Source organism: Miniopterus schreibersii, assembly GCF_964146895.1.
Source record: "Miniopterus schreibersii genome assembly, chromosome: 7".
In the NCBI taxonomy this organism is placed as follows: Eukaryota; Metazoa; Chordata; class Mammalia; order Chiroptera; family Miniopteridae; genus Miniopterus; species Miniopterus schreibersii.
In genome coordinates, this window is record NC_138108.1 from 22,606,875 (window position 1) to 22,631,224 (window position 24,350).

Genomic DNA, 24,350 nt, shown 5'->3' on the forward strand with positions numbered 1-24,350 from the left:
GTTTGGGGTTCTTACTACTACTTAGAATGAAAACCTCATCCAGAATGGTGTTAACGGTTCTGCTCTGTGACATTTTTTCTGGCTCCTATCCCCTCTCCTGTTCCCTTGATTGTTGGAGTTCAGGGGCACGAAAGCAGCAGCAGCAGCTCAGGGATGGGGGTGGGTGAGGACGGTGGCTCAGAGAGACTCCTTGATTCACTGAGGGGACTTTCCTGGGACACAGAGGTGGATGACCCTTTTAAAACATAGTCCTTATGATAGAGTTATCAATAGTACTGACCCCAGGCCCAAGATAAGCCGGACTTCTAAGATTTACAAACATGGGTTTCCATCTTGGCTGTGGTTAAGGTTATTACTCCCTTCCTGCCTTCCACAAGCTTAGGCCAGGGCTGCACATTGCTCAGCCCACAGAAGCAGGGCTCACAAATGAGCACCCGCCCTCCCCTTATAAGGGGAGCTGGTGAAAGGGTGTGGCTGAGTAAATACAAACCCAAGCTCTTAAACATCCAAGAACAGAGCATCTCTATCAGTGCAGGCCCGGCAGGCAGAACAGTGCCTGGTGGATAGTAGGTGCTTACATTTTTTTTGACTCATTTGAACTAAATCGAATGCTTCCTAGAAAAACAATGCAAACTATGAACCTATTGATGTTGTACCTGGAGATTTCTCTTCATAAATAAAAAATTGTACGTTACTTGGAAACGACAGCAAAATGAAAACTGTAACGTATTTCTCACTGTTTTATTGGAACCCAGTTGCCTTACTTAGTACAGAATCTGGCAGGGGTGCATTTTGGCCAAGCTTCTATCATTATTGTTCCCAACAAGACATTCTGTACTAAGAAGCTGTTTATTGCCTGAACCAACCTGAAACCTACATGTTTGAAGTTTGAGGGAACAGCATATGCTCACCGTGGCAGCTTTGTATTAACATCATCCAAATTGTTTTCTACAACCCATCTGTGACCCTAACTTCTGCTTGCATCCATTTTAGAAAGCTGGGGGGTCCCATTTTCACCTGGAGGAAAGAGTATAGTCAGGGTGAAGGGAGGTATGGGCAGGGTAGGAAAAGATGAAAGCCCGACTCTCCTAGAAACCATGGCAACAGGAGATAGGACCTATTGCACCCTGGATCATGGTCTGTCTCCACAAGAAGCCTGTTCTTTTTTCTCTCTATCTCAGACCAAAGGGAAGCCCTGTGGCCAGACAGCAGCATTTTTCTCAGGTGCCAAACTAGCAAAATAGTTAGAAATGGTAAACTATTGGTAAGTGACCCTAAAGCCATTTAGCAATGCATACGATCATTCACATAAAGCTGAAATGACTTTATAGTTTGTCTTTAGCTTGCTATCAGGTTTCCATAATCCTGGTTCATTCAAGATACCTCATCCCTATGTGTAGCTGTTTGAGCAAAAATATTAGATGCTGCAGAAAAAAATCCCTAGCCTCCTATGTCTTTTGTTTTTCTTTTTAACCACCTCTTTGATCTCTCTACAGTTTCTTGCTCTCATGATCCTTGCAGGATAATCTCATACCAATGTTAGTAATTACAACAATTTGGGAATAAATCCATTTTTAGTAATGAGGCAATGTAAGAATATAAAGACTAGAAAATGTGACTTGGGCCACACTCACTCTAATCTTGTCCTTATCTGTGCATACCTATCTCTCTTTTAACCCTGCCCTCAGGCGTCCAGCTTTGGTACAGCCACTATTGCTTCTCCAGGATCTGATACATTCCTTCATCCTCGAGCTCACTGCTTGTCTCCTCCCTTCTGTCTCAACATCCTTGGTGTGACGACTGGTTAATCAGTCCCCTCTGCCATGGCCTTGGGACCATTTTTCAAAGACTTCCCCCATAGACAACACTTCCAACACTTCCAAATCCACCCTGGGAGCCAGTCTTGAAGGACCAAATGTGTGACAGAAAATGACCAAGTGCTGCATAATCAGGTACATTTTACCTGGTCTGTCCTATGCTTAATGAGACTAATGAGCCTCTACTTTCCCTCTGCCACAGTAGCATATAAACTGATGACAGTCATGGGGCTCAAAAGTGACACTACCATTTGAGCTGTTTCCTTGAGCCATTGGGCATTTGGAAATGGATGCAGAATCCACAGCAATATTCAATAATCCACTGAGCAAAATTCTTACTCAGTTTGCAACATGTGTTTTACAGAGTTTGAGAACTAATCTAACCTCACCTACTATTTCAGTGTCCTCCTCTTAAAAGGATTAGTCAATACAAGAACCTAAACATTTGTCTTCACTGTCGAGTTAACAACAAAAGGGCACACTGTGTAGCTAAATCTCTCACACTGCTAATTCCAAAGCTCAAATCAAATATTACCTGGATTGTAGTTAGGTAGTTTGGAAACTCCAGGCCAGGTATCCTCTGTAGGGACTCCCAACACCTATACCAAGCCAGAGAAAGACAGAGAAAATGAGGGAGGACATGAGGCTGGGGGAACAGGTAAGAAGACATAAAAAACAGATTAGGGGGGAGCAGGAAAGAATTAGACATGGCTGATGTATACAAGAAAGAAACTTTTGTGTTTCCATATTTGTAGCTTCATGGGCAATACTAGTATATTCCTATAGTCCTGTAATGGTTAATTTTATATGTCTGCTTGACTGGGCCAAGGGATGCCCAGATAGCTGGTAAAACATTATTTCTGGGTGTGTCTGTGAGGGTGTTTTGGGAAGAGATTAGCATTTGAATCAGTAGACCCAGTAAAGAGACCGGTCCTCATCGATGGGGCCAGCAGCATCCAATCCACTGACGGCTTGGATGGAAACAAAACGGTGGAGGAAGCACATATTCTCTCTGTCTCTTCTTGAGCTGGGATGTCCATTTTCTCCTGTCCTCAGACACCAGTGCTGCTGGCTCTCTGGCCTTCAGGCTCTGGGATTTACCACCAGCAGCCTTCTCAGTTCTCAGGCCTTTGGTCTCAGACTAAATTATGCCTCTGGCTTTTCTGGTTCTGCAGTTTGCAAATGGCATATTTCAGTCTCCAAGATCACATGAGCCAATTCCCACAGTAAATCTCCTCTAATATATCTCTATATATCCTATTGGTTTTGTTTCTCTGGAAAATCCTAATATAGGTCCTGAGCTTGTGTCTTCACTAACTCACTTGTTATTCTGAGGTGGGTCATACAGCCTTGCTTAAAGTCATATTCTCATCATTAAATATCTGTTGCATGATGTACATTAGGAAGCTATGTTGGGAGTTGGGATATAAAGAAGCAGGGGTGATGTCCCTTTGCCTTACATCAGAGAACTATATATATATATATATATATTCAACGGGAGGCACTTGACAGCTTACATTGTGCCTCAGCCTGGCATTCAGCTGTTCCACAATGTGCTCAAATTAAAAGAGGTTCAGATGGCTGACCTTTAGGCAGTGGAATGTTGGCTAAAAATGATCCCAAACCTAATTCTAGTCCTTTCTACCATATTCATCTCATCTGCTTGTTTTTCTGTGGTCCAGCAGCCTAGAGTATGGTATTTGGTTTTTAACTGGTGGATAGTAATAGTAATGACACCACTGAAGATGACTTATACTTTGGATTAACAAATTGGAGCTCCAGTTTTGAATTAATAGAAAAGTCTTCTGGAGTACAAAGTCAAAACATTTCAGATATTGGATGTGGCTGTTTCTGTGAGTCCTCTTCTAAGTATCACCTTGCCTTTTTTTTTTTTAAAGGTAATCATAAAAGACCAATGTCAGTTATATCTGGGAGCTAGACTAATATTGTTTTTATAAAATATTAGTAAAATACTAGTAGCTTTTATTATACCACTACAATACAATTCCTCTTAGAAGCAGCTCTTGTAGAAAGAGTGTAGAGAATCCATTTGTAAAATGCTGGGAATGTACTGCAGTCCAACTGTTATGGCAGGAAGTCAACTGCCCAATAATTGACTGATAATCATCAGTGAGGAATCTAGAATCTTAATACCTACCAGCTTGCTGAGTAGGCCTCTGGCTGAAAAGTACAATTTGTGGTGCCTGTTAAGCTTGCCCTCCAACAAAAGACACTGAAGTGCTATTCTCCCTCATAGAATAAAAAAATCAAGCCACACAGCAAAACCTTCTCTCTTTGATCCACTCCCTGAACAATCTGAAAAGCTACTGAGAAGATTAGAGGCTTTTCCTATCAAGCACCTTGAGCCTGAGGAAGACTAAGGATCCTGGAATCCATTTTGAAAAACCAACTGGATTAACTCTTCTTTTGTAGGAGGGGCCAGAGGATGGGTAGCTAATTCCTCTTTTTTAACCTACCATCTTATATATTTGCACAGATGTGCATGTAAACAAGTGGGTGTGACTCACAGATCTACCTATAATCTTCTGTTAACCGGCAAAGTACAATGAAAGGAAAGCAAAGATGGGAAAGCATAAGGGAAACAAATAATGGCCACACCCACATTTTTTTAAGGTGAAAGTTACCAGAATGGTCGGTTATTTTGCATTATGTTTAATTAAATCAACAAAATGGATACCAATAATGTTTAACTATTATGCTAAAAGCTTTAAGCTTGAGATTTTAAAAGTTTAAACAAAATTCAATATCCTTTATTTGGAAATTTGATGCCGAGTTTCTATTTGAAAGTTATTGAATTCATTGTCACTTGAGAAAATTACTAAGTCTCCACTTCACTGTCTGGGAAACTGAAAACCAAAAATTGTTGATTTATGCCCTCCCTAAAGGCTCTTAAAAAGGCAGCTAGTGAGTGCTATATTTGAAAACAGTGGGCTGCAGGGGCTGTTCTCTGCCTTTGTTGGAATGGAAACTGAAGGCATTTTGATTAATGGATTCAAGGTCTGCATAGTTTGTTTTATTCTGATTTTAGAACCACAGCTGGGATTATTTGTTAAAAAACGCTCATTGAAAGAATTAGATTTCAGAAAGCTGTGACAGCTATTCAGATGTAAACACACACACACACACACACTTCAGAAAGATGGTAAAAGAAAAATTCGGGACTTCTCATGATGTCTTGATTCCTAAGAATGAAACCTCAGTATAAATGTAGAGGAAGGTTGTGTTTACAGGTGGGGAGATTTCAAATGGACACATTGCTTTCAAAGAAGCCATTCCTATATCCGCTATCACAGGCTGGAAGTAGATTTCCTATTTTCATTTGTGTACACTATGTTTAGTAAAATACAAATTCAGGAAATATTTGTTAAGTTTACATTTCTAACCTGCTTGAGATGTAGTAGTATTAAAGACAACACACTGCTGAATGGGGTCTTTTCCACTTTGTCCTCAGAGTGTGGAACTACAGATATAACAAAACCATGGTCTTCCTTCGACAGGGCCACAGGGGCCACTGAGATGTAATGATTCTGACCTCCTGGTGCCCATAAAGTACGGCTAGGCAATATGGAACTATATCCTTGATCAGTACAGATCAAAAATCAACAATGAGCTATGCAAGTTGACAAACTTGAGAAAAAACTACCTGGAGGTGGGGAATCAGATAGAGAAGAATGTTATGATTTTAAATGATCGGAGCTACAATATTCTCTTTACGCTTTGTTCAAATAATTCACAACTTCATGGAGTCAGAAAACCAAATACAGATGGTCCCTGACTTACTATGGTTTGACTTATGATATTTTCAACTTATGATATTTTCAACTTGTGATGAGTTTATTGGGTTAGCGTATCATAAGTCAAGGAGCATCTGTAATGTTTAAGACGCTGGAAACCCAGGGAGGTCAGCTATGTGAATTGCTTTCCCTCATAACTTGAAGTTAGAGCTAGGTTCAGAACTTGTGTCTTCTGACTGCAGGCCAGTGTTATTTCTAATATGTTTACATGTTTTAAATGTGTAATGAGTTGTCATAAATGTCAAAATAAAGTCCCTTTGATTGATTGCAGTGTGATAAAGACAATGGTAGAAATGAACATGGCTTTCTGGGCAGGAACTATTAGACTGATTTGTTAAGACATGTTTGCTTTTGCTCCATCACTCATGTTTTGGTACTTTATATCCAGGTTCAAGTCCAAATTCTTTCACTTACTGAATTACCTAAACATCTTCAGATGGCCAGTGTCAGTCAGCAAGGCCAGTCCTAGAAACTTGAACCAATAACTAGGGAGCCATCAGGATCTGGGAAATGTCTCACCCATTCTTTCTGTTCTATGATTTCTAAGTGCTGTGCTAAATGCAAAGAACTGTAAAATGATTGCTTTTAAGAACGTGATTATTTAAAGATAGTATGTAATATAAAAAAATCAGTTTATACACAACTTTTTTTTTTTTTTTTTTTAAATATAGCTCCACTGATTTCAGAGGGGGGAGAGGGAGCAAGAGAGAGAGAAACATCAATGATGAGAGAGTCATCATTGATCTCCAGGATCCTAGGTCGATGCTCAGCCGCTGAGCCATACCCAGCTGGGCTATAAAACAACTTTTCAAATATTCTAATAATATACCTTATTTCAGTATTATAATTTATATTAATTATCTACACATACATCCTCTCACATATATACACAGTTGTGTTGTTTCCTGACTGAATGACTAGGAAATACTGTTCAAATGTATAAAGGTCATTGCAGGGTCAGGGTTAGGCAGTGTTAATTGTGCTGCCTCTGTTGTGAACAAGAAACAATATTACATGAGGTTATATATCAGGAAATGCTTTTTAGCACTTAGGTTATTGAAACATCTACAATAATAATTTATCTGAGAGAGAAAGGCAGCAGATATTTATTGAGCATTTTTGGCCCATGGAGCTTGTTGTGCATCTGATCTTATGGAATTCTGACAGAAGCTTAGAAAGTCATCTCTAGCTCCATTTAACAAAGGAGAAAACTGAAGCTCAGAGGAACTACAGAGCTTGCCCACATTTCTTTAGCTAAAAAGTGACTAGAATTCAAACCCAGGTCTTATGACTTTAAAGCTATTATTACATTAGGCTGCCTTCAGCTTAGACGATGCTATGGCATCCGACGATGCAGTCTGAAGATAAACAGCATTTATCTGTCTTGCAGAGGAGTTTGGAGGGAAAAAATCAATTTTTCCATGTTGCCCCGTAATAACCCTCATGTTTCCAAAAGAAATTTTAATGGTAGTAATTAATCTCTATAAAACGTCTTAATTTCTTGAAGCACTTTTTATTTTAGCCAGAAGTAAATGTCTTCTAGGTCATGAATTTATTGCACTAGACTGATGTGCATAGAATTTCCTCATAGAGGTGAGCCAATGACTTTCCATACACTGGCAACTAACTCTTTTCCCTTTTCCCTGGTATTCCCTAAAGAGTTTTCCTCACCTTTATGTGTGTATTAAAGATAAATTCTACTTAAAATTACTAATTAATTAAAGACTCCACAGTGGAAATGCAATTTAAAAATGAAAATTTTATACCATTTCTGGACAGGCAAAGCTAGGGGCTACTAAATCAGAACTGTAAAGGAGTTTGGGAGTAGACGTTTCCTCACCTGCACACAAAGCCCCACTCTGGCAGTATTTTCCAAGGTACCAGCACTGGAGGCTGTTAGCAAGAATGCTCCAGATGCCTGCTTGAAGCAAGCAAACTTGAAAGGGAGCAGAATAAAAAGTAATAAAAAAATAAACCAAGTTTAAAGCACTTTGACACATGCTACAAAACGGATGAACCTTGAAAATATGTTAAGTGAAATACGGCAGACAGAAATAAGTATTACAGTTGTAATACTGTACGACTCCACTAACATGAGATACCTAGAACAGGCAAATGCTCAGAGATAGAAAGTAGATGAGAGGTTACCAGGGGCTGGGAGGAAGGAAGATTCGGAATTGTTGTTTCATGGGCACAGAGCTTCTGTTTGGGATGATGGGAAAGCTTTGGAAACGAATGCTGGTGATGGTTACACAACAATGTGAATGTATTTAATGCCTAGAACTGTACACTAAAAACGGTTAGAAAAGTAAATTTTACATATGTTTTACAATTTTAAACAATTGCCAAAAAAGAGAAATATACAGTGACTAAGATGGCATATAAGCTACACGGGAAATAAAAATGAAGCACATCATGGTACAGATAAGGCAGGGATAAATAATGAATAAAGAAATGGAACCAAGGGAAACAAAAGGAAAAGTAAACAAATGGGACTACATCAAACTAAAAAGTCTTTGCACAACAAAGGAAACCATCAACAAAATGAAAAGACAATCCACTGAATAGAAGATATTTGCTAATAATACTTCCAATAAGGGGTTAATATCCAAAATTTATGAAGAACTCATACAACTCAACACCAAAACAATCTGATTTAAAAATGGGCAGAGGACACACAGATGGTCAATAGAATTATGAAAAGATGCTCAACATCACTAATCATCAGATGCAAACTAAAACCACAATGAGATATCACCTCACACCTGTCAGAATGGCTCCATCAACAAGTCAACAAACGTGCTGGCGAGGGTGTGGAGAAAGGGGACCCCTCATGCACTGCTGGTGGGCATGCAGACTGGTGCAGCCACTGTGGAAAGCAGTATGGAGGTTCCTTAAAAAATTAAAAATGGAACTGCCTTGCCCTAGATGGTTTTGCTCAGTGGTTAGAGCATCAGCCTGCGGACTGAAGGGTCCTGAGTTCAATTCCGGCCAAGGGCATGTACCTCAGTTGCAGGCTCGATCCCTGGCCCCTGGAGTGTGTGCGGCAGGCAACCAACTGATGTGTCTCTCTCACATCGATGTTTCTCTCTCTCTTTCTCCCTCCATTCTCTCTAAAAAGCAATAAAAAATATCCCAGGAGAGATTTTTAAAAATTAAAAATGGAACTGCATTTTGACTCAGTGATTCCACTTCTGGGAATATATCTGAAGAAACCCAAAACACTAATTTGAAAGAATATATGCGCACCTGCGTTCACTGCAGTGTTATTTACAACAGCCAAGATATGGAAGCAGCCCAAGTGTCCATCCATAGACAAGTGGATAAAAAGTGGTGCACATATACAATGGAATATTACTAGGCCATAAAAAAGAATAAAATCTTAACATTTACGACAGCATGGATGGACCTAGAGGATATTATGCTAAGTGACATAAGTCAGTCAGAGAAAGACAAATACCATAAGATTTCACTTGTATGTGGAACCAAAACAACAAAATAAATAAACAAACAAAACTGAAACAGACACATAGATACAGAGAACAGATTGACAGTTGCCAGAGGGGAGGGGGTTTGGGGGACTGGGTGAAAAAGATGAAGGAATTAAGAAGAGCAAATTGGTAGCTGCAAAACAGTCACAGGAATATAAATACAGCACAGGGAATATAGTCAATAACATTCTAATAAGTATGTATGGTGCCAGGTGGGTACTGGAAATATCAGAATACTATAAAGTATGTGATTGTCTAACCACTATGCTATACAACTGAAACTAATACAAAATAATATGGAATGTAAACTGTAATTGAAAAATAAACTTAAAAATAAAAGAAATGGAAACACACACACAAAAGCACCTTAGCATCTTAGGAATTTGGTTTTGGAGGAGCATGATAAATACTGTATTTCTCTCACACTAACATGGTAAGGCTTTGTTTTCATTGGAGTTCTGTGATAATTTGGTGTCCTGTCTTCAGCTGACAAAGATAATCCAGGGCTAAACATATAGTAGAATTAGAGCTGGGGGTGGCCAGGCAGAAATGTGCTTAAGTAGTAATGGCAGAAACTTCCCTGAGAAATTGAGACAATAATAATAGGGAGCAGGTGGATTCATGGGATGTTACAGGACAACAGGGGTTCCTGACCACTCATATGCAAGGTGTTTATTATACCTGTGGCAAATGCGAGTCTCCATGACTTTAATATACAGCTTAATATCTCAAAGCAGATGGACTGTGCCATTCGTCTCAAAGGCAGATTTGATTTAAAGTTTGAAATGCAGATATTTCTTCTCCCTGAGAGGAATCCTTCTCTTACCTCCCAGATCTTCTCCAGCTGTTCAAAGATGTTGGTAACCCCAGGAAACAAAGGTTGACCCTGGAACATTTCAATAAAGATGCAGCCTGCACCCCTGGCAAAAGATACAAGAGTCAACTCACACTTTTAAGGAAACCATACCTGCAAAACTGAACTACTAGCATTTCCCCTCCCAAGAAATATTTTGGGGACAGTTAAATAGAGACCACATGCTATTAAAAATCAAATAAAAGTCTCTTTGTCAACCAAAAATAAGAACAGCCTGCAGCTTTTTGTTGAAATGGAATGCAACCAGCATTTAGGAACACAGTGTAGATAGCAAAAGTTGTAGCTCTTTCAAGCTCATTAACTATCCATTTTATGAGAGGAGAGGAAAGTACTAAACCTCCAAACTGAATACTCTCTTTCACTGGATCTAAGATGCTATCATTGTAAGAGGCACCACTATTGTATGTGCTATTAAGAAACAAAAAACCTGCAAGTTAAACTATGACATGCTCAGAATGTTCCTTTTATACTTATTGAAAGGACTGTTATACATTTAATTAGACAGATTATTTTATCATATGTCGTACTTGTACATGTAAAAACTGGAACATTAAGTGAAAGAAGTTGGTTTAGGTGCTCCTGAAACTTTTTCACATTCAGCATTTGACTCAGACTCTTTGATGTCTATGTTTATCCACGGTATCGTCCTCTATATCAGGAGTTTGATGACACAGCATGTCTTAAAATAATCCATTAAAGAACTAAGAGTCACTGGTGCTGGGCTCCTAAGCTGATCTTGCAATTACAGAGAGTTAGCCTACTTTTGACTCCTGCTTAAAGAATGTTGCTAAGCATGTCTGATTCACTCCCTTTCCACAACCATTTTGTTCCCCGTCCCTGGTGGTGGGGGAGGGCTCTTCTGTCTGCAAGACTCTCCCAAGTCACTGACACCCATTCTGCAAGTCCTGATGCTGACATGTTTGATGTTCACACATGTGCAATGGTAACTACAGTCACAAGTGCAGCCTGGCTGATGGCTATCCTAAGATGCTGCCGATTGTAAACTGCATCCTGATTTAAGATGCACCAAGAATGTGCATCTTAAAATAGATAAATAGGGTGAAATATGTTTTCTTTCCTATGTAGTCAAATTAGAGGGTAATTCTTGATTGTAAGAAGTAAGATTTATTTTGCTAATAATGCACATTTTTATCCTTATAAGTCTTTTGAGTGATAAAAATGGTTCAGATGACAGATTACAGAGATTACTTATCCCCATGGTCCAATACTTTGACTCCAAATCCCTTTACCATAACACATACATTTGCAAACTCTGTTAGCCATCTTGAGATTTTTTGTGTGGCACGATAAAGGAGATACAAGTAAAACATTTTATTATAAATCATATTAAATATTCATATTAAATATGGTCTATAATATTATTCATATGCATTTAACCCACATAATGTATTTTTACTTTTTCTATCTGACTGTAGACACATACTATTTAATTTGCTTTAAATTGTGTAGGAGAAAGCAGATTTCTTTTTTTTTTTTTAATCCTTACCTGAGGATATGTTTTTATTGATTTTAAAGAGAGAGGAAGGGAGAGAGAGAAACATTGATGTGAGAGAGGAACAGTGACTGGTTGCCTCATGAACAACCCCTGACCAGGGACTGAATCTGCAACCTGGGCATGTGCCCAACAGGGAATCGAACCTGTGACCCTTCAGTGTATGGGATGATGCTCCAACCAGCTGAGCCACACTATCTAGGGCAAGCAGGTTTCTTGAAAAACAAGCTTAAGAATAATTTTTATCCTATGCCTGTTTAGAGACAGAATATATATTTAAAAAATTGAAATTTAACTGTACTTCATAATATCTAAAGAGACAAAAAGTGTTTTCATGAGCTATTTGGTTTGCATTTTAAATAATCAACTGGCTCATTCTTAGAATTTTGTACATATCTCAGTAAAAGATGCCAGACTGCATTTTGCAAGCATATTTTCCCCCCATCAAACAGGTTGTTTTTATCCCCAATTTTTAAAAAGCAAGTTTGGATATAATGGTCACCATATTTACTGATTTTTCATGTACAGGAGGCATCTTGAGATGTGAAACAAGAATTTTGATCAGACAAATGTAACTTAAGAATCTGGTCAATAGCATCTTGAGGTAAATTTTTAGAACTAGTGTCATTTTAAAGTTTCTCATTAGCTTGTCTTTGAATACCCATGTTCTTTTTCTTCTTATCTTTAAAGCAACAGATATAAACGGTATAAATTAATAAGGGGAGAAGAATAAAGGTAATGGAAAACTGTCAAATGGTTAAAAATCATCCTGGCTGCCAGCAGTGGTCAACTATGAAATAAGCCCACTCAGAAACTGAGCTGGTGAACGGCCTCTACCCACTGCCCCTCACGCTTTCTCTGGATGTACTTGAAAAGTCTCAAATCATTTCATTGTGAAGTGACATATATATATACATACACACATATGTATGTGTGTGCATTAAAATGTATGCAGTTGTTTATTACTTGATAGAAAATAGAAATGGCAATGTACTGGGTTTTGAAGACTTGAACCAATCCTCTTTTCAGTGCCCTAACACCTTCCAGAAACCTCAGGGGCTCACAAACCACTAGGAGGCCTGAGGCATTTTATCTTTTTTTAATTTTTTATTGATTTCAGAGAAAGGAAGGGAGAGGGGGAGAGAGAGAGAGAAACATCAATGATGAGAGAGTCATTGATTGGCTGCAGCCCGCAACCCGGGCATGTGCCCTGACCAGGAATCGAACCCCGATCGCCTGGATCCTAGGTCAACGCTCAACCACTGAGCCACACCCGGCGGGGCCTGAGGCATTTTAAACAAGGTTCAAAACCATAGTCATTACTAGGTATAAACCTGTAGTGCATTTTTTCCCCTCCCCTCAAAAAGTTTTCATTGCTTATAAAAAACGTTTTGTCTTTTCGTGTCTTTTCATACTAGTGGCTGTAGGGAAACAAGAAGGAAGTCCTTTTGCTACAGTTTCTTAGTGGCCTTTATCTTCTAAGCCACGAGGACAGCGTGCAAAACTATGTAAAATATACTGGAGAATGCTGGACATTAAGGCCATTATGCAGGTACTATAATAACACAAGATGTTTGTGTTATGGAATCAAATGCTATTTGGTTAAAAGTCTTCATGTGCATTTATATGGTTGGTATCATATAGGCATTCTCTTAAGTGTTTCTTTTTAAGCTTCACTGAGGGGCAGGTTAAAACCTTTCTCACCTAACAAATCTAGAGTCCAAGATGAGATACACACACACATATAAAATGTGTGTGCACGCATACATGCGTGCCCTTAGAACAGTCACAAGACAAACAGAATTCCTAAATCAATTATATTTTAGTACCTGGAATGTCTTTAAGTATCATAAATATCTATGCTTTGGTAAGAAAGTAAGTCTGTGCCTCTCAAGTTTGAAAGACAAAGGATGTTATCTAGGTATAAGCATTGCTCTTTGAAAACTATACAATTCATCTTTCTATTTTTTTCACTTGTTCTTCAGAACTGTTCTGATTTTTATTTGCTTCACAAATAAGTCATGTGAATTTTATATTTTTTATTTGCTTCTTGAACAAGTCATGTGGTTATCATCTAGCTTGCCCATCCTAGACTAGCCTTAAGCAAACATTTTAAATATTCTGAACATTCAGGTCCTGATAGGGAACCAGCTCCTATTTCCTTTTATTCCTCTGTTTTGTTCTTAAATCTTTATTCCTATGGCTCTTCTTACCCTACATATCTTTAGGCTTCTCAGAGGATTTCTGCTCTGTGGAGATACCCTGGAGGCAGCCCATGTCGATGAAGGGGAACTTCACACGCAAGGGGGGAAAAAAGACCTGCTGGCCTCACACAGTGAATCCTTCTGGAAAGGAGAGATGCACTGGGCCATTTTATTGCTCCAAATGTGGTTCTTCAGTTAAGTTAGAGGAAACAGCTTATATTTTTTTCTGCTTTTTCTGGTTCTCTTCCTAACCTTTTCTCTATTCTGAGCATGAATAAACTCTTCTATAAGAAAAAGATTCTTCAAATTCCTTAGGCAATTTCTGGGAAAATAAACCATCTCAGGAGTTTCAGGTTTTTGGAGGTGCAAGGAACATACAAAAATGTTGTTGGGAGAAATGAATCAGTATTTCATTTTTCATTGTTGTAATTAGTTCAGAACAACATAGTAATGTATGAGGCAGTGATGTGACATTTCCATTTGCTTTTCCCTGGGATGCTCTTTATATTTGGAAGTCTGCAATCTCTCAGTCAGGGACAACTTTCTGTAGTCCTAAAACCAGCAGCTGCCTGAAGTCAATTTTGAATAGAGGACTTTGTGTAGCAAAATAAATGAACCTTGAAAACATTATGGTAAGTGAAATAAATTATAGATGGAAGGAAAAGTATTGTATGATTCCACTTACATGAGGTATCTAGTATAGTCAAATTTGCGGAGACATAAAGTAGATTGGTGGTTACCAGGGGCTGAAGGGAGGAAGTAATGGGAAGTTACTGTTCAATGGGTACAGAGTTTCAGTTTGGGATGATGATAAGTTCTGGAGATGGGTAGTAGTGATGGTTGAACAACAATGTGAATGTACTCAATGACCCTGAATTACACATTTGAAATGGTAAATTTTATGTTATGTGAATCTTAACACAATATAAAAAAGTAAAAACAAAACAATGTGATCATTCTAAAACAATGAGTTTTTCTCACTGAAGTTGCTAATGGAATCTTTTAAAGTTTGAAAAAGGTAGCAGAGAGAGAAGAAAATATGTTGGGGAATTAAAGAACATTGGTTATAAGTGCTGGGAAAAACCAATATGTCCTACTTGTTCATTTTCCAAAATCTAACCATTTGCTCTGGGCCTCCTGCTGACCCTGTTGCTACCAGGGCTCACTGTGAACAAGAGGCTTTGCACTACTGTATTATAATTAATTTCTTTAAAACAAAGGCTCTAACCTGATCGGCATGGCTCAGCGGTTGAGCATTGACCTATGATCCAGGAGATGGAAGTTTGATTTGGGGTCAGGGCACATGCCTGGGTTTTGGGCTTGATCCCCAGCGAGGGGTGTGCAGGAGGCAGCCAATCAATGACTCTCTTTCATTATTGATGTTTCTATCTCTCTCCCTTCCTCTCTCTGAAATCAATAAGGATATATTTAAAAACAAAAAACATAGGCTCTAATGCTTACCACTGTCATCTGCCTCCTTAAAAGCACTCAGTTTGAACCCCATGGAATTACATGGCCTAGCAGAGTAGGATTTTTTTTTTTTCTTTTCTTTCTTTGTCAATTGGGAATCTCCCTACTTACTTCCCCTCTTATCACTATGAAAGGGGAAAAATGGGGGAAGGGGTATCCCCATGTAAGCACCCAATATCTAACAATTATATAGAGAATGAACAAATACAGTAAACTCAATGGAAGATGCCTACTGCTCTATTTCTAGATTACTTTTTGAGTTTTACTGGGCAAACAACAATAACAGTGAAATGAATAAGAGTAGTGAATAATTTTAATTTAAAATTGAATTTTATTTTGTAAGTGCCATCATTATTTATCATTAAATTAATGAAACACTTATCAATGGGATAATATATATCCTTGTATCTGCAGTAAAAAGGTAAGGGATACATAGTTTAGGAGAGACTTACAGAACTGGGTTGGGTGACCCAGTCTGAGCCTCAGGAAAAAATTACCCAGAATGCAGCACACAAAACTGAGGAGATGGAAAATATGAAGAGGATAGGAGACAAATGTGGTCTAATAATCTTTCATTGGATCTCCAGAAAGTGAGAAGGGAATAGAAGCAACATTCAAAAAGAAAATTACTGGTGAAAAACATAGATTCATAATTGGAAGAAACACAATATATACCAAGCAGTATAATAAAAAATCCACATTAGACAGCTTATAGTGAAAACTGCATAATAACAAAGGCAAAGAAAAAATGATTATTTTTCTGGACAGATCACCTGCAAAAGAAAGACAATAAGGCTAAAAGGAAACTTTTCTATAATTAGGCTAAAAGGAAATTCACAACAGCAGCAATGGAAGACTAAACAGTGGAATGCTATCTTCATGAGTTCTAAGAAAAAATAACTGTCAATCTAGAATTACATCCCCAGCAAGACTACCTTTCAACAATGAGAGTTTGTCTTAAGAAACAGAAACAGAATTTGCCACCAACAAGCCTACACTAAAGAAAATTCTAAAAGATTTTCATCAAAAGAAAGGAAAGTTATTCTGAAAGCAAGATCTAAAGTATGAATGTGTATGAAGTTTTAAATTTATTTGCACTTAATGAAAATAGCTTAAAAGTATATAAAGCAAAAAAGAATAGATTTATAACAAATCAACAATATAGCAAATAATTTCAATACACCTCTCATTGACAAGTTAAACAGACAAAAATGATATCAAGGTCTGAATAACACAATTAACAACCTTGAATTTTTGAATATATGTAAAATCCTGAACCCAACATTTTTGGGAATAAACATTCTTCTTAAACACACATCATATAATTGCAAATACTGACCAAGTACTAGGCCAGTGCCTCTTAGACCATGTTTGGTAAAACACTAGTTTTTTTCCTCAAATTTTTGCTAACTTTTAACTTTTTATTTATTTATCTTTATTGTTGAGAGTATTACAGATGTCCCCCATTTTCCTTCATTCCTCCCATCCCCCCCTTAAGCTTAAAATTGCAAGAATAATACCCTTCAGATTCACCAATTGCCAACATTTTACCTCTTTCATTTCATCATTTTCTATCTATCTATCTATCTATCTATCTATCTATCTATCTATCTATCTATCTATCTATCTATCTATCCATTTATCTCTATTTTTCCTGAAGCAGTAGAGAGTAAGTTGCGGATTCCATGACTATTCACCTCCAAAGACTTCCATGTGTATTTTCTAAGAATAAAAGCACTCTCTTACATAACAACAGTGCAATTATCAAAATCAGAAAATTTAACATTGATCCAGTACCACTATCTATTCCACAATCCATATTTAAATTTCACTTATTGCCCCAGTAGTGTTCTTTAGCTCCATTTCCCCCAGGATCCAATCTAGGACCAGGCAATGTGTTTAGTTTGTATGTCTCTTTAGTCTCCTTTAATCTAGAACAGCCCCTCTGTCTTTCTTTGCCTTTTAAAACCTTAGCATTGTAGGGGAACAGAAAATGCCACCCTAAAATATGCCATTCTGACATAAGGATTATTTTGTGCTGAAGGAAACTGAGAAAAAAACCCAGGTATTTCATAGAAGAGAAAACACAAATGGCAAATAATCCACCAAAAGATGTCCAACCTCATTAGTAATGAGCAAATTTAGATCATACCATTCTACCCACTTGATTAGCAAAAATTAGGAAATGTTATAAAGTTGGTGCAGATGTGGATAAGGGACTATAATACACTGTTGGTGTATAAATTATTACAGCCACTTTTGGAAAACAATTTGGCACTATTTTATGAAGTTAAACATTCACATATTCTGTGACAGCAAATCTATTCTTAAGTAACATAGAGAAATCCTTAAATATAAATATTAAGTATATTCATAACAGTAAAAACAAACAAGACAATAAGCAAACTAAAATGAAATGCTCATCAACAGGAAGTAAAGTGTAACTACACTAATCAACATGGATAAATCTTAGAAACATACTGAGTAAAAAAAAAAAAAAAAAAGCAAGTCACAGAAGACTAAAACCGATATAATGCCATTTTTATAAAAACTCAAAACCAGGTAAAACAAAATAACTTTTTTGAGAACCCATTAAAAAAAATGTAAAACTATTATTTTGAATAGGGGTAAAGGAATGATGCAAGGGAAAAAATTCGGGGTAGAAGCCCCTCTTGTGGAGGGGTAGGCTGACGGGAAAAGAATACAAGTAGGTGTGACAGTATTGATTATGTCCTAGTTGTGACACTGGATGGTGGGTTTATGGAGCTCACTTTATTATGCTTCCTAATCTACATCAGGTTTCTCAGTCTTGACACTATTAACATTTTGTTCTGGATAAATCTTTGTTGTGGAGGGTGCTCCCCTGTGCATTGTAGGATATTTAGCACCATCCCTGACCTCTACCCACTAGGTACCAGTGGTGACAATAAAAAATGTCTCCACACACTGTCAAATGTCCCAGAGATGCAGAATTGACCCTTGCTGAGAATCACTTATGTATATATATGTTATATACATTTTTTAATGTTTTAAATGTTTCATAATAAGAGAAAGTTTAAAAGTGGTTAAGTAGAAGTTTCACTCTGCCTGTGAAGCACAAATAGCAAGTGATCATTAAGAGCTGAGAAGGCCAAATCCCATCAAAGGCCTTGGAAGTGACAATGAGAGCTGATAGTTTCAGGAGGTTTTGACTAGTAGGTGATACTTGCAGAAATGGCACCGGGTATTAGAAAAATCAATGTCTCCAGATACACTGGAGGAAAATTTCTGCAACCATTCTTAATTCTTTGGGAAATCCAAAGCTTAGTTTAGCTTTTTAGGATACTCTTTAATGTTTTTAATCCATTATTGATTTTATTTTTTTTTAAACAACAACAGGGCCTTTTGTTTACATATGACCTTCTAAGGTCTTGAAAGAAGTCCATGTATTTTGTTACCTTTGAGGACTGGCTCTGACTGCAGTCACCACACATCTAACTGTGGCCCCCAAATGCCTGGGATATTTCAGGAATAAGGTCTAGATAACATAACACTGCTGCTCTAGGAATGAGGAGTGCCTGAGGTCCCACTCATCACCACATCCCATTAATCCGAGAGCCTCCCCAACAATGTGGTTCTACTTGACAGCATCATTCTGGTTCTTATACTTGCACTACAGTCCCATTTAACCCCTCATGGGGAGAGTTCGTTACCCTCATTTTAAAAATAGAGAAACATAGACACAAAGAGGATACATAACTTTTTCAAGATAACATAATTCAGAGAAACTGATTAGAAGTAGACTTGGCATAAAAATTGGGTCTCCTGATTCTTGGTCTTTATGCTTTTGCCACCAGGCTCTGAACTGTGGTTGGGCATGTGTGAGCATGCACGCACAGGTGAGTGCGTGAGTGTTTGTGTGTGTGCATCGGAGGGTTGGGAGTGTATATGTGTTTCTCTGAGGACAAGGAGAACAGACAGAGGATTGAAGAGAAGAGCTAGGAGGTGAGGCATGGTAGAAAGAGTACAAGATTCTGAAGATGCCTTGGGCAAGACCTCTCTGAGTCTCAGTTTCTTTAACTGTAAAAACTGGTAGAATGATTGGAAAAATCAAATGGGATATGTATTTGAAAGCACTTTATGTTTCTGTAGACAAATGTGACTGTCATTAGAATTATTATTAAGAATGTACTACAGATGATAAAGTAACCGTCAAGGGTAGGATCACTCACATTTTTGGGGACTAGCTCTTACCATATGTCCAGCTCAGAGGAATATTCAGTGGCTCCCAGTAAGGCATCAGGAGGGCGGTACCAGAGGGTCACAACTTCCGAAGAGTATGTCTGGCTGGGAATGGACTTGGCCCGAGCAAGACCTGACCAAAAGGGAGAAGCACAGAACTCATTGTTCTGGGATTTCCTACAGAGCCACAGTAATACATTCTACCACGAAGGGTACAACTGGCTGAGTAAACAATATTTTAAAAATAATACAGGAACTCTGGGTGCTTTTAATAGAGCTATTCAACTATCTTGACCCTGTGTACTTCTTTATCAAGTGAATTTCTTAAATTTTGGCCTCATTTGCAGCTAGATGTGGCCTTCCTGGCAGCTAAGTGTAATGAGGTGACTAAATCTTGCCTGTATGACACGAATAGAAGTGATGTGTGAACTTCCAGATCTCCCTCCTCCAGGCTGTAATACAAAGGAGGTGGCAGCCATACTGAAACATGCACTCGGGGCAACACCTTAGGGAGGGTGGGGCCACACGACAGAAGGGGCCACCTTATAAGTTCTGACTGCTTAGCTCAGACAGTTATGTGATAGCAAGTTAAGCTTCTAGCATGTTTACACCTTTGTAATTTTGGGTCTCTGTAACAGCAAGAGAACTCAGTTCATAACTAATATGGCCACTCTGATTTCTGCAGTTCAGGAATCCCCAATTAGATAAAGGGTGGGGATTGCTAATCCAAATTAATTAGTTTGGTAGAATGTCAGATGAGTCATTTTCAAGTGCTCCTCTGCACAAAGAGAGTACTTTGTCAGTCAGTCACTGATCTCACAGAATCACATGATCTATAGCTGGAAAAATATTCAATAGATGAGTCACTGTTATCAATGTGGGGCATTGATAAATGAATGTCTGTTAAATGTTTGCATATCTGGATGAAAGAAACTATTTCAGGATAAAGTACTGTAGCTATAGTACAACTATTTGAATCTGCCAAACAGGGAAGAGTGGTTCCTCAGCTAACATGGAACCAGATTTTCAACAAATATTTCTTGAGCACTTACTATGGTGCTAGGCACTAGGAATACAATGATAAAAATGGACTCAGGCTGCCATCATAGTGCCTATAGTCTAGTGGAGGAGTCAAAATTGTCTCACAAATGTGTGTGTGCAATTATAAACTGTGATAAGTGTTAAAATGGAAAGATACAGTAATACTCAGGAGAAATCTGCATCACTTGGATGGAAATAAAAGCCTCAGGCACCCATACAGTCATAGCTATATAGATACATAATTGAGCAGGAACAAGTGTCCTAGAGCCCTCATTGCAGGAGCCTATTGACAACCTGGGGCTTGATCCTGTCATCCTAGGATATCCTCAATCTACTCTGACAGAATTTGTATATCCATCTAGATTTACAGAAACCTACCAAGTACAGTTCACTCTACAAATGTCTCTATATCTGGGCTAGTACGGGAGTCCAAGTTTTAGGATTTGATTAGACTGGAGCTTGATAGAATCCTAGAAAGCTACCAGTCCCTCCCTGTTTCTTGCCTCACACTTCCTATACGGTAGATTGATATCCTCACAAAGAATCACACTCTCTGGGCCTTGACTTTTCAAAGGCCAGGCCTCGTCAATGCTTTAAACATGTGTACACAAACCAGCATTATTCACAGCCCAGAAAAAGACTCAAGGGGCGGCTTACCAAAATCCGCCAGTTTGAGCTCTCCCAGGTGACTGATGAGCAAGTTCTGAGGTTTCAGGTCCCTGTGAAGAACGTGTTGGTGGTGGATGTACGCCAGGCCCCGCAGAAGTTGAAACATGAAAAGCTGGAAGGAATGAACACCTTATCTAAACAGATTTGAGCCACTATGTGTGCATTTCTCCTCTAAATCAAAAACAGTCATCCGTAAGAATATAGTCAAAGTGCCTCTTGAGGGACAAAAAAGAAAAAAAAGAAAAATGAAGATTTTATATTAAGAGGGGGGAAAAAAGACAAGGAAAGCCAAGTAAGTAGACCATGTCCTAAACAAAGGGATTCTGGCTTTCCCTGACGTCTCGTTTCTTTGATATTGAAGGAGTTACCCTTCCTTAAAAATCTAAAGTGAAACTTTGAAGTTTCTTTTGGAACACTAGTTATTGATTTAGATGTGAGAGATTTAATTTTTTTCCCCACCGATGAACTTGGCATGTGAGATCAAAGTTGACCTGGAAATGATATTCTTAGGTTTACAACTGCTTACGTTTTCCAAGCTCTCTGATATGAAACCCTTATAAAAACACAACACAAGGAGGCCAGACTGGGAAATTTATCCTTAGATGGTAAAAGGAAATAAAGGAACCATTATCTTTTTAAACCTATTTTTAAAGTCTTAAGTTCGAAGTTGAAAATAAGGGAAATATACAGTATAGATTAAAAGGGAAGAGAGACCAAAAGAAATTAGACCCCTCCCCCAAATCAAAAGAGAATAGGGAATAAATAGTAGAGAGAAGAAAGAAGGGGGAACAACAGGAAAAATATTTTCTGGGCCCAAATTTTAAAATGTTGCACATGATTATAAGGCACAGAAACCAGACATTTTTAGGTTCCCACCATTATAGACATTTAAGGGGGGGAAAAAGAATGCTTAGCTTTCCGAGTGTTTTTTGCTATTTTCCAGTGCCACTGGCAATTGAGATTTCAGACACCAACATTAGTGTTTACAAAGACCTATGCCAACTGAGAACATGTTCTGACAGATCAGAAAAGAGAGGACCAGCCCCAGCATTCCTGGGGACACAGGCAAAATAGCAGATACAGAGTTGTGTGGATAAATCCACTTTTCCATCTCACCTTGGAAACTATTAACTTCAGAGCTGCTCCGACCTGTACTGACCTAACAATGACTTGGAGACCTTGGAGCCAAGTTGATGAGCAGCATGGGGACTGAAGCAGGAGCCTGGCGGGTTACCTACCACAGCACAGTTGGGCCATGTAGGTTCCATGCAGGTTCCACATCAGTTTCACAAACCATTTAAGAATGTTAAAAATTTCTTGAGACTCCTACTGCAAATGCTCACTGGTCCTATGAATCTTTCCAAGGCTTCATCTTCTTGGTGCTTCAAACACACACTATTTATTTTTCCACTCTTCAAACCACTGAGTTACCAAAGCACAACATTCTTATACCATCACTTAAACCTTTCTATTGGTTATAATATTCATGGAAAAGACAATATAAAAAACAACTGAAATTCCAGGTAAAAGATAATATGCCATAGCATATGTTTTTCAATGGGAAAGTACCAGGAAAGAGGGAGATGGAGACGGGTGAGGGACAGAGACAGAAAGGTGGTGATCAGTAAGGGAGAGAGAAAGAAAGAAGGGGAAAATAACATTTATTGAATGCCTATCATCTTTTATAATCCTGAGAACAACCCTGTGAGGAAGATATGCTTGTCTTCAATTTATAGATAAGAAAAATAGGAAACTAAAAATATGTCCAGAAAGAGTGAGGGCCAGGTCTCAAATTCAGACATACCTGGCTCCACTACACCACCATCCTGAGAAGCCGGAGAAAAGACAGAAAATTAAAACAGGACAGGGAAAGGGAGTGGGCTGGCTGAGTCAGAAACAGAGCTGCTCCGACGGCCAGGCTGAAATGCTTTCCCGTCCCAGGATGGACTGTTCTCGCTAATTAGACACGCCCGCTCCCGCCTTCTTGCTCGGTGCCCGCAAGCATTTGTGCGCGGTGAGGCCTGGTGGTGTGGGGTGTGGTGTCTCACAGCCACACTTCTCAAAGCTGCAGTGCGTGCCGGCTAAGCTCACCACCCACTCGCTCTTTAATCCTTCACAGCGTGGATTCTTCCTTCAACCCTGCTGAAGCTTCACCGATAATATGACCCAATCTCATGGTGTTTTTTCAGTCAACATCAAGCCAGATCGTGGGTGACTCTTTCCAGAGAGGCTTCCCATACCCCAGGGGTTAGTTCTGTTTCCAACACAATGAGGCTCTTGGGAACAAAATGTAATTCCTTTGGGCTACTGCCATCTGGGCTGGAATCCCTCAAAACACAATCAGATTAATCAGCCAATTCCTGCAGGGAAGCCTGAGTCCTTCCACTCACCAGGGATCCCTGGGGCTTGTTAAATCCCAGGCGATTCCCATCAAGTCTTCTGTGGTCACTCCTCAAAATATAAGCCTCTCTGACTATTCTTTTTTCCTCCCATAAGCTCATCTCCATATTGCTCTGTGCTTCCTCTCATTTAATCCAGTATCCATGGTTCCTTCCTCTCCCAAGCTTTTTCACTGCTGGCTCTTCACTCCTCAATCCTGGTTTAAAAACTCTAAAACTCAACCTCTGATGAATTTTCTTCTGGTTCCTTTCCATAAATGGGACCCTGAGCTCACTGCTTCCCTATAGCGTTCTCAAGTGGATGGTAGTTTTTCTATAGCTTACTCATACATTTGATCATGGCAAGGTGGGGTCAAGCTGCCTCCCAACTCCTCCCACTTCAAAACCATTACTTCTCCACCCTTAAGTAAAAACCCCTGTTGCTGAGACTTTCTTGCCACCCAGCTACATCTTCCTCTACTCCTCTTTTCACTATCATCCACACAGCTCCCCACCACTCTCCACTATTCTCTCAAGACTCGGGCACCTGGATAACAGATGTTGCTTCCTTGACATCACTGCCCATGTGACCAAGTTAAGCTGACCTCCTCCGCCCCAGTGCCCTGCTTCTCCAATCAGCTTCAGCCCTTCATGCCATGGTAACACAGTGGGTCTTGCCATCATGTGCCACTATCTTGTTCGTGTCATTCATAATGTGTGTGTGTGGCATTTTTTGTGTGTTTTGTTGTTGTTTTTGTTTTGTTGTGATGGTCACCAATGTCTTCTCCTATGGAATGCCGATGGATACCTCTCATTTCTTCTCGGCAGCATTTGGCATTGTTGACCTTCCTGAAGCT

The 24,350-nt window shown here is 38.9% G+C and overlaps 1 protein-coding gene across 2 annotated transcripts in view; it reads right to left on the reverse strand.

Moving 5' to 3' along the window:
- The window catches only part of CDK15 (cyclin dependent kinase 15), a 78,150-nt gene that overhangs the window by 32,780 nt on the left and 21,020 nt on the right, over window positions 1–24,350 (reverse strand). For both annotated transcript variants that reach the window (XM_081142695.1, XM_081142696.1), the window contains exons 7-10: window positions 21,104–21,227; window positions 19,418–19,538; window positions 9,950–10,043; window positions 2,353–2,416 (exon numbers count right to left, since the gene is read on the reverse strand). In XM_081142695.1, coding sequence (XP_080998821.1) covers window positions 2,353–2,416; window positions 9,950–10,043; window positions 19,418–19,538; window positions 21,104–21,227 — 403 coding nt within the window. The remainder of the gene's footprint in view (window positions 1–2,352; window positions 2,417–9,949; window positions 10,044–19,417; window positions 19,539–21,103; window positions 21,228–24,350) is intronic.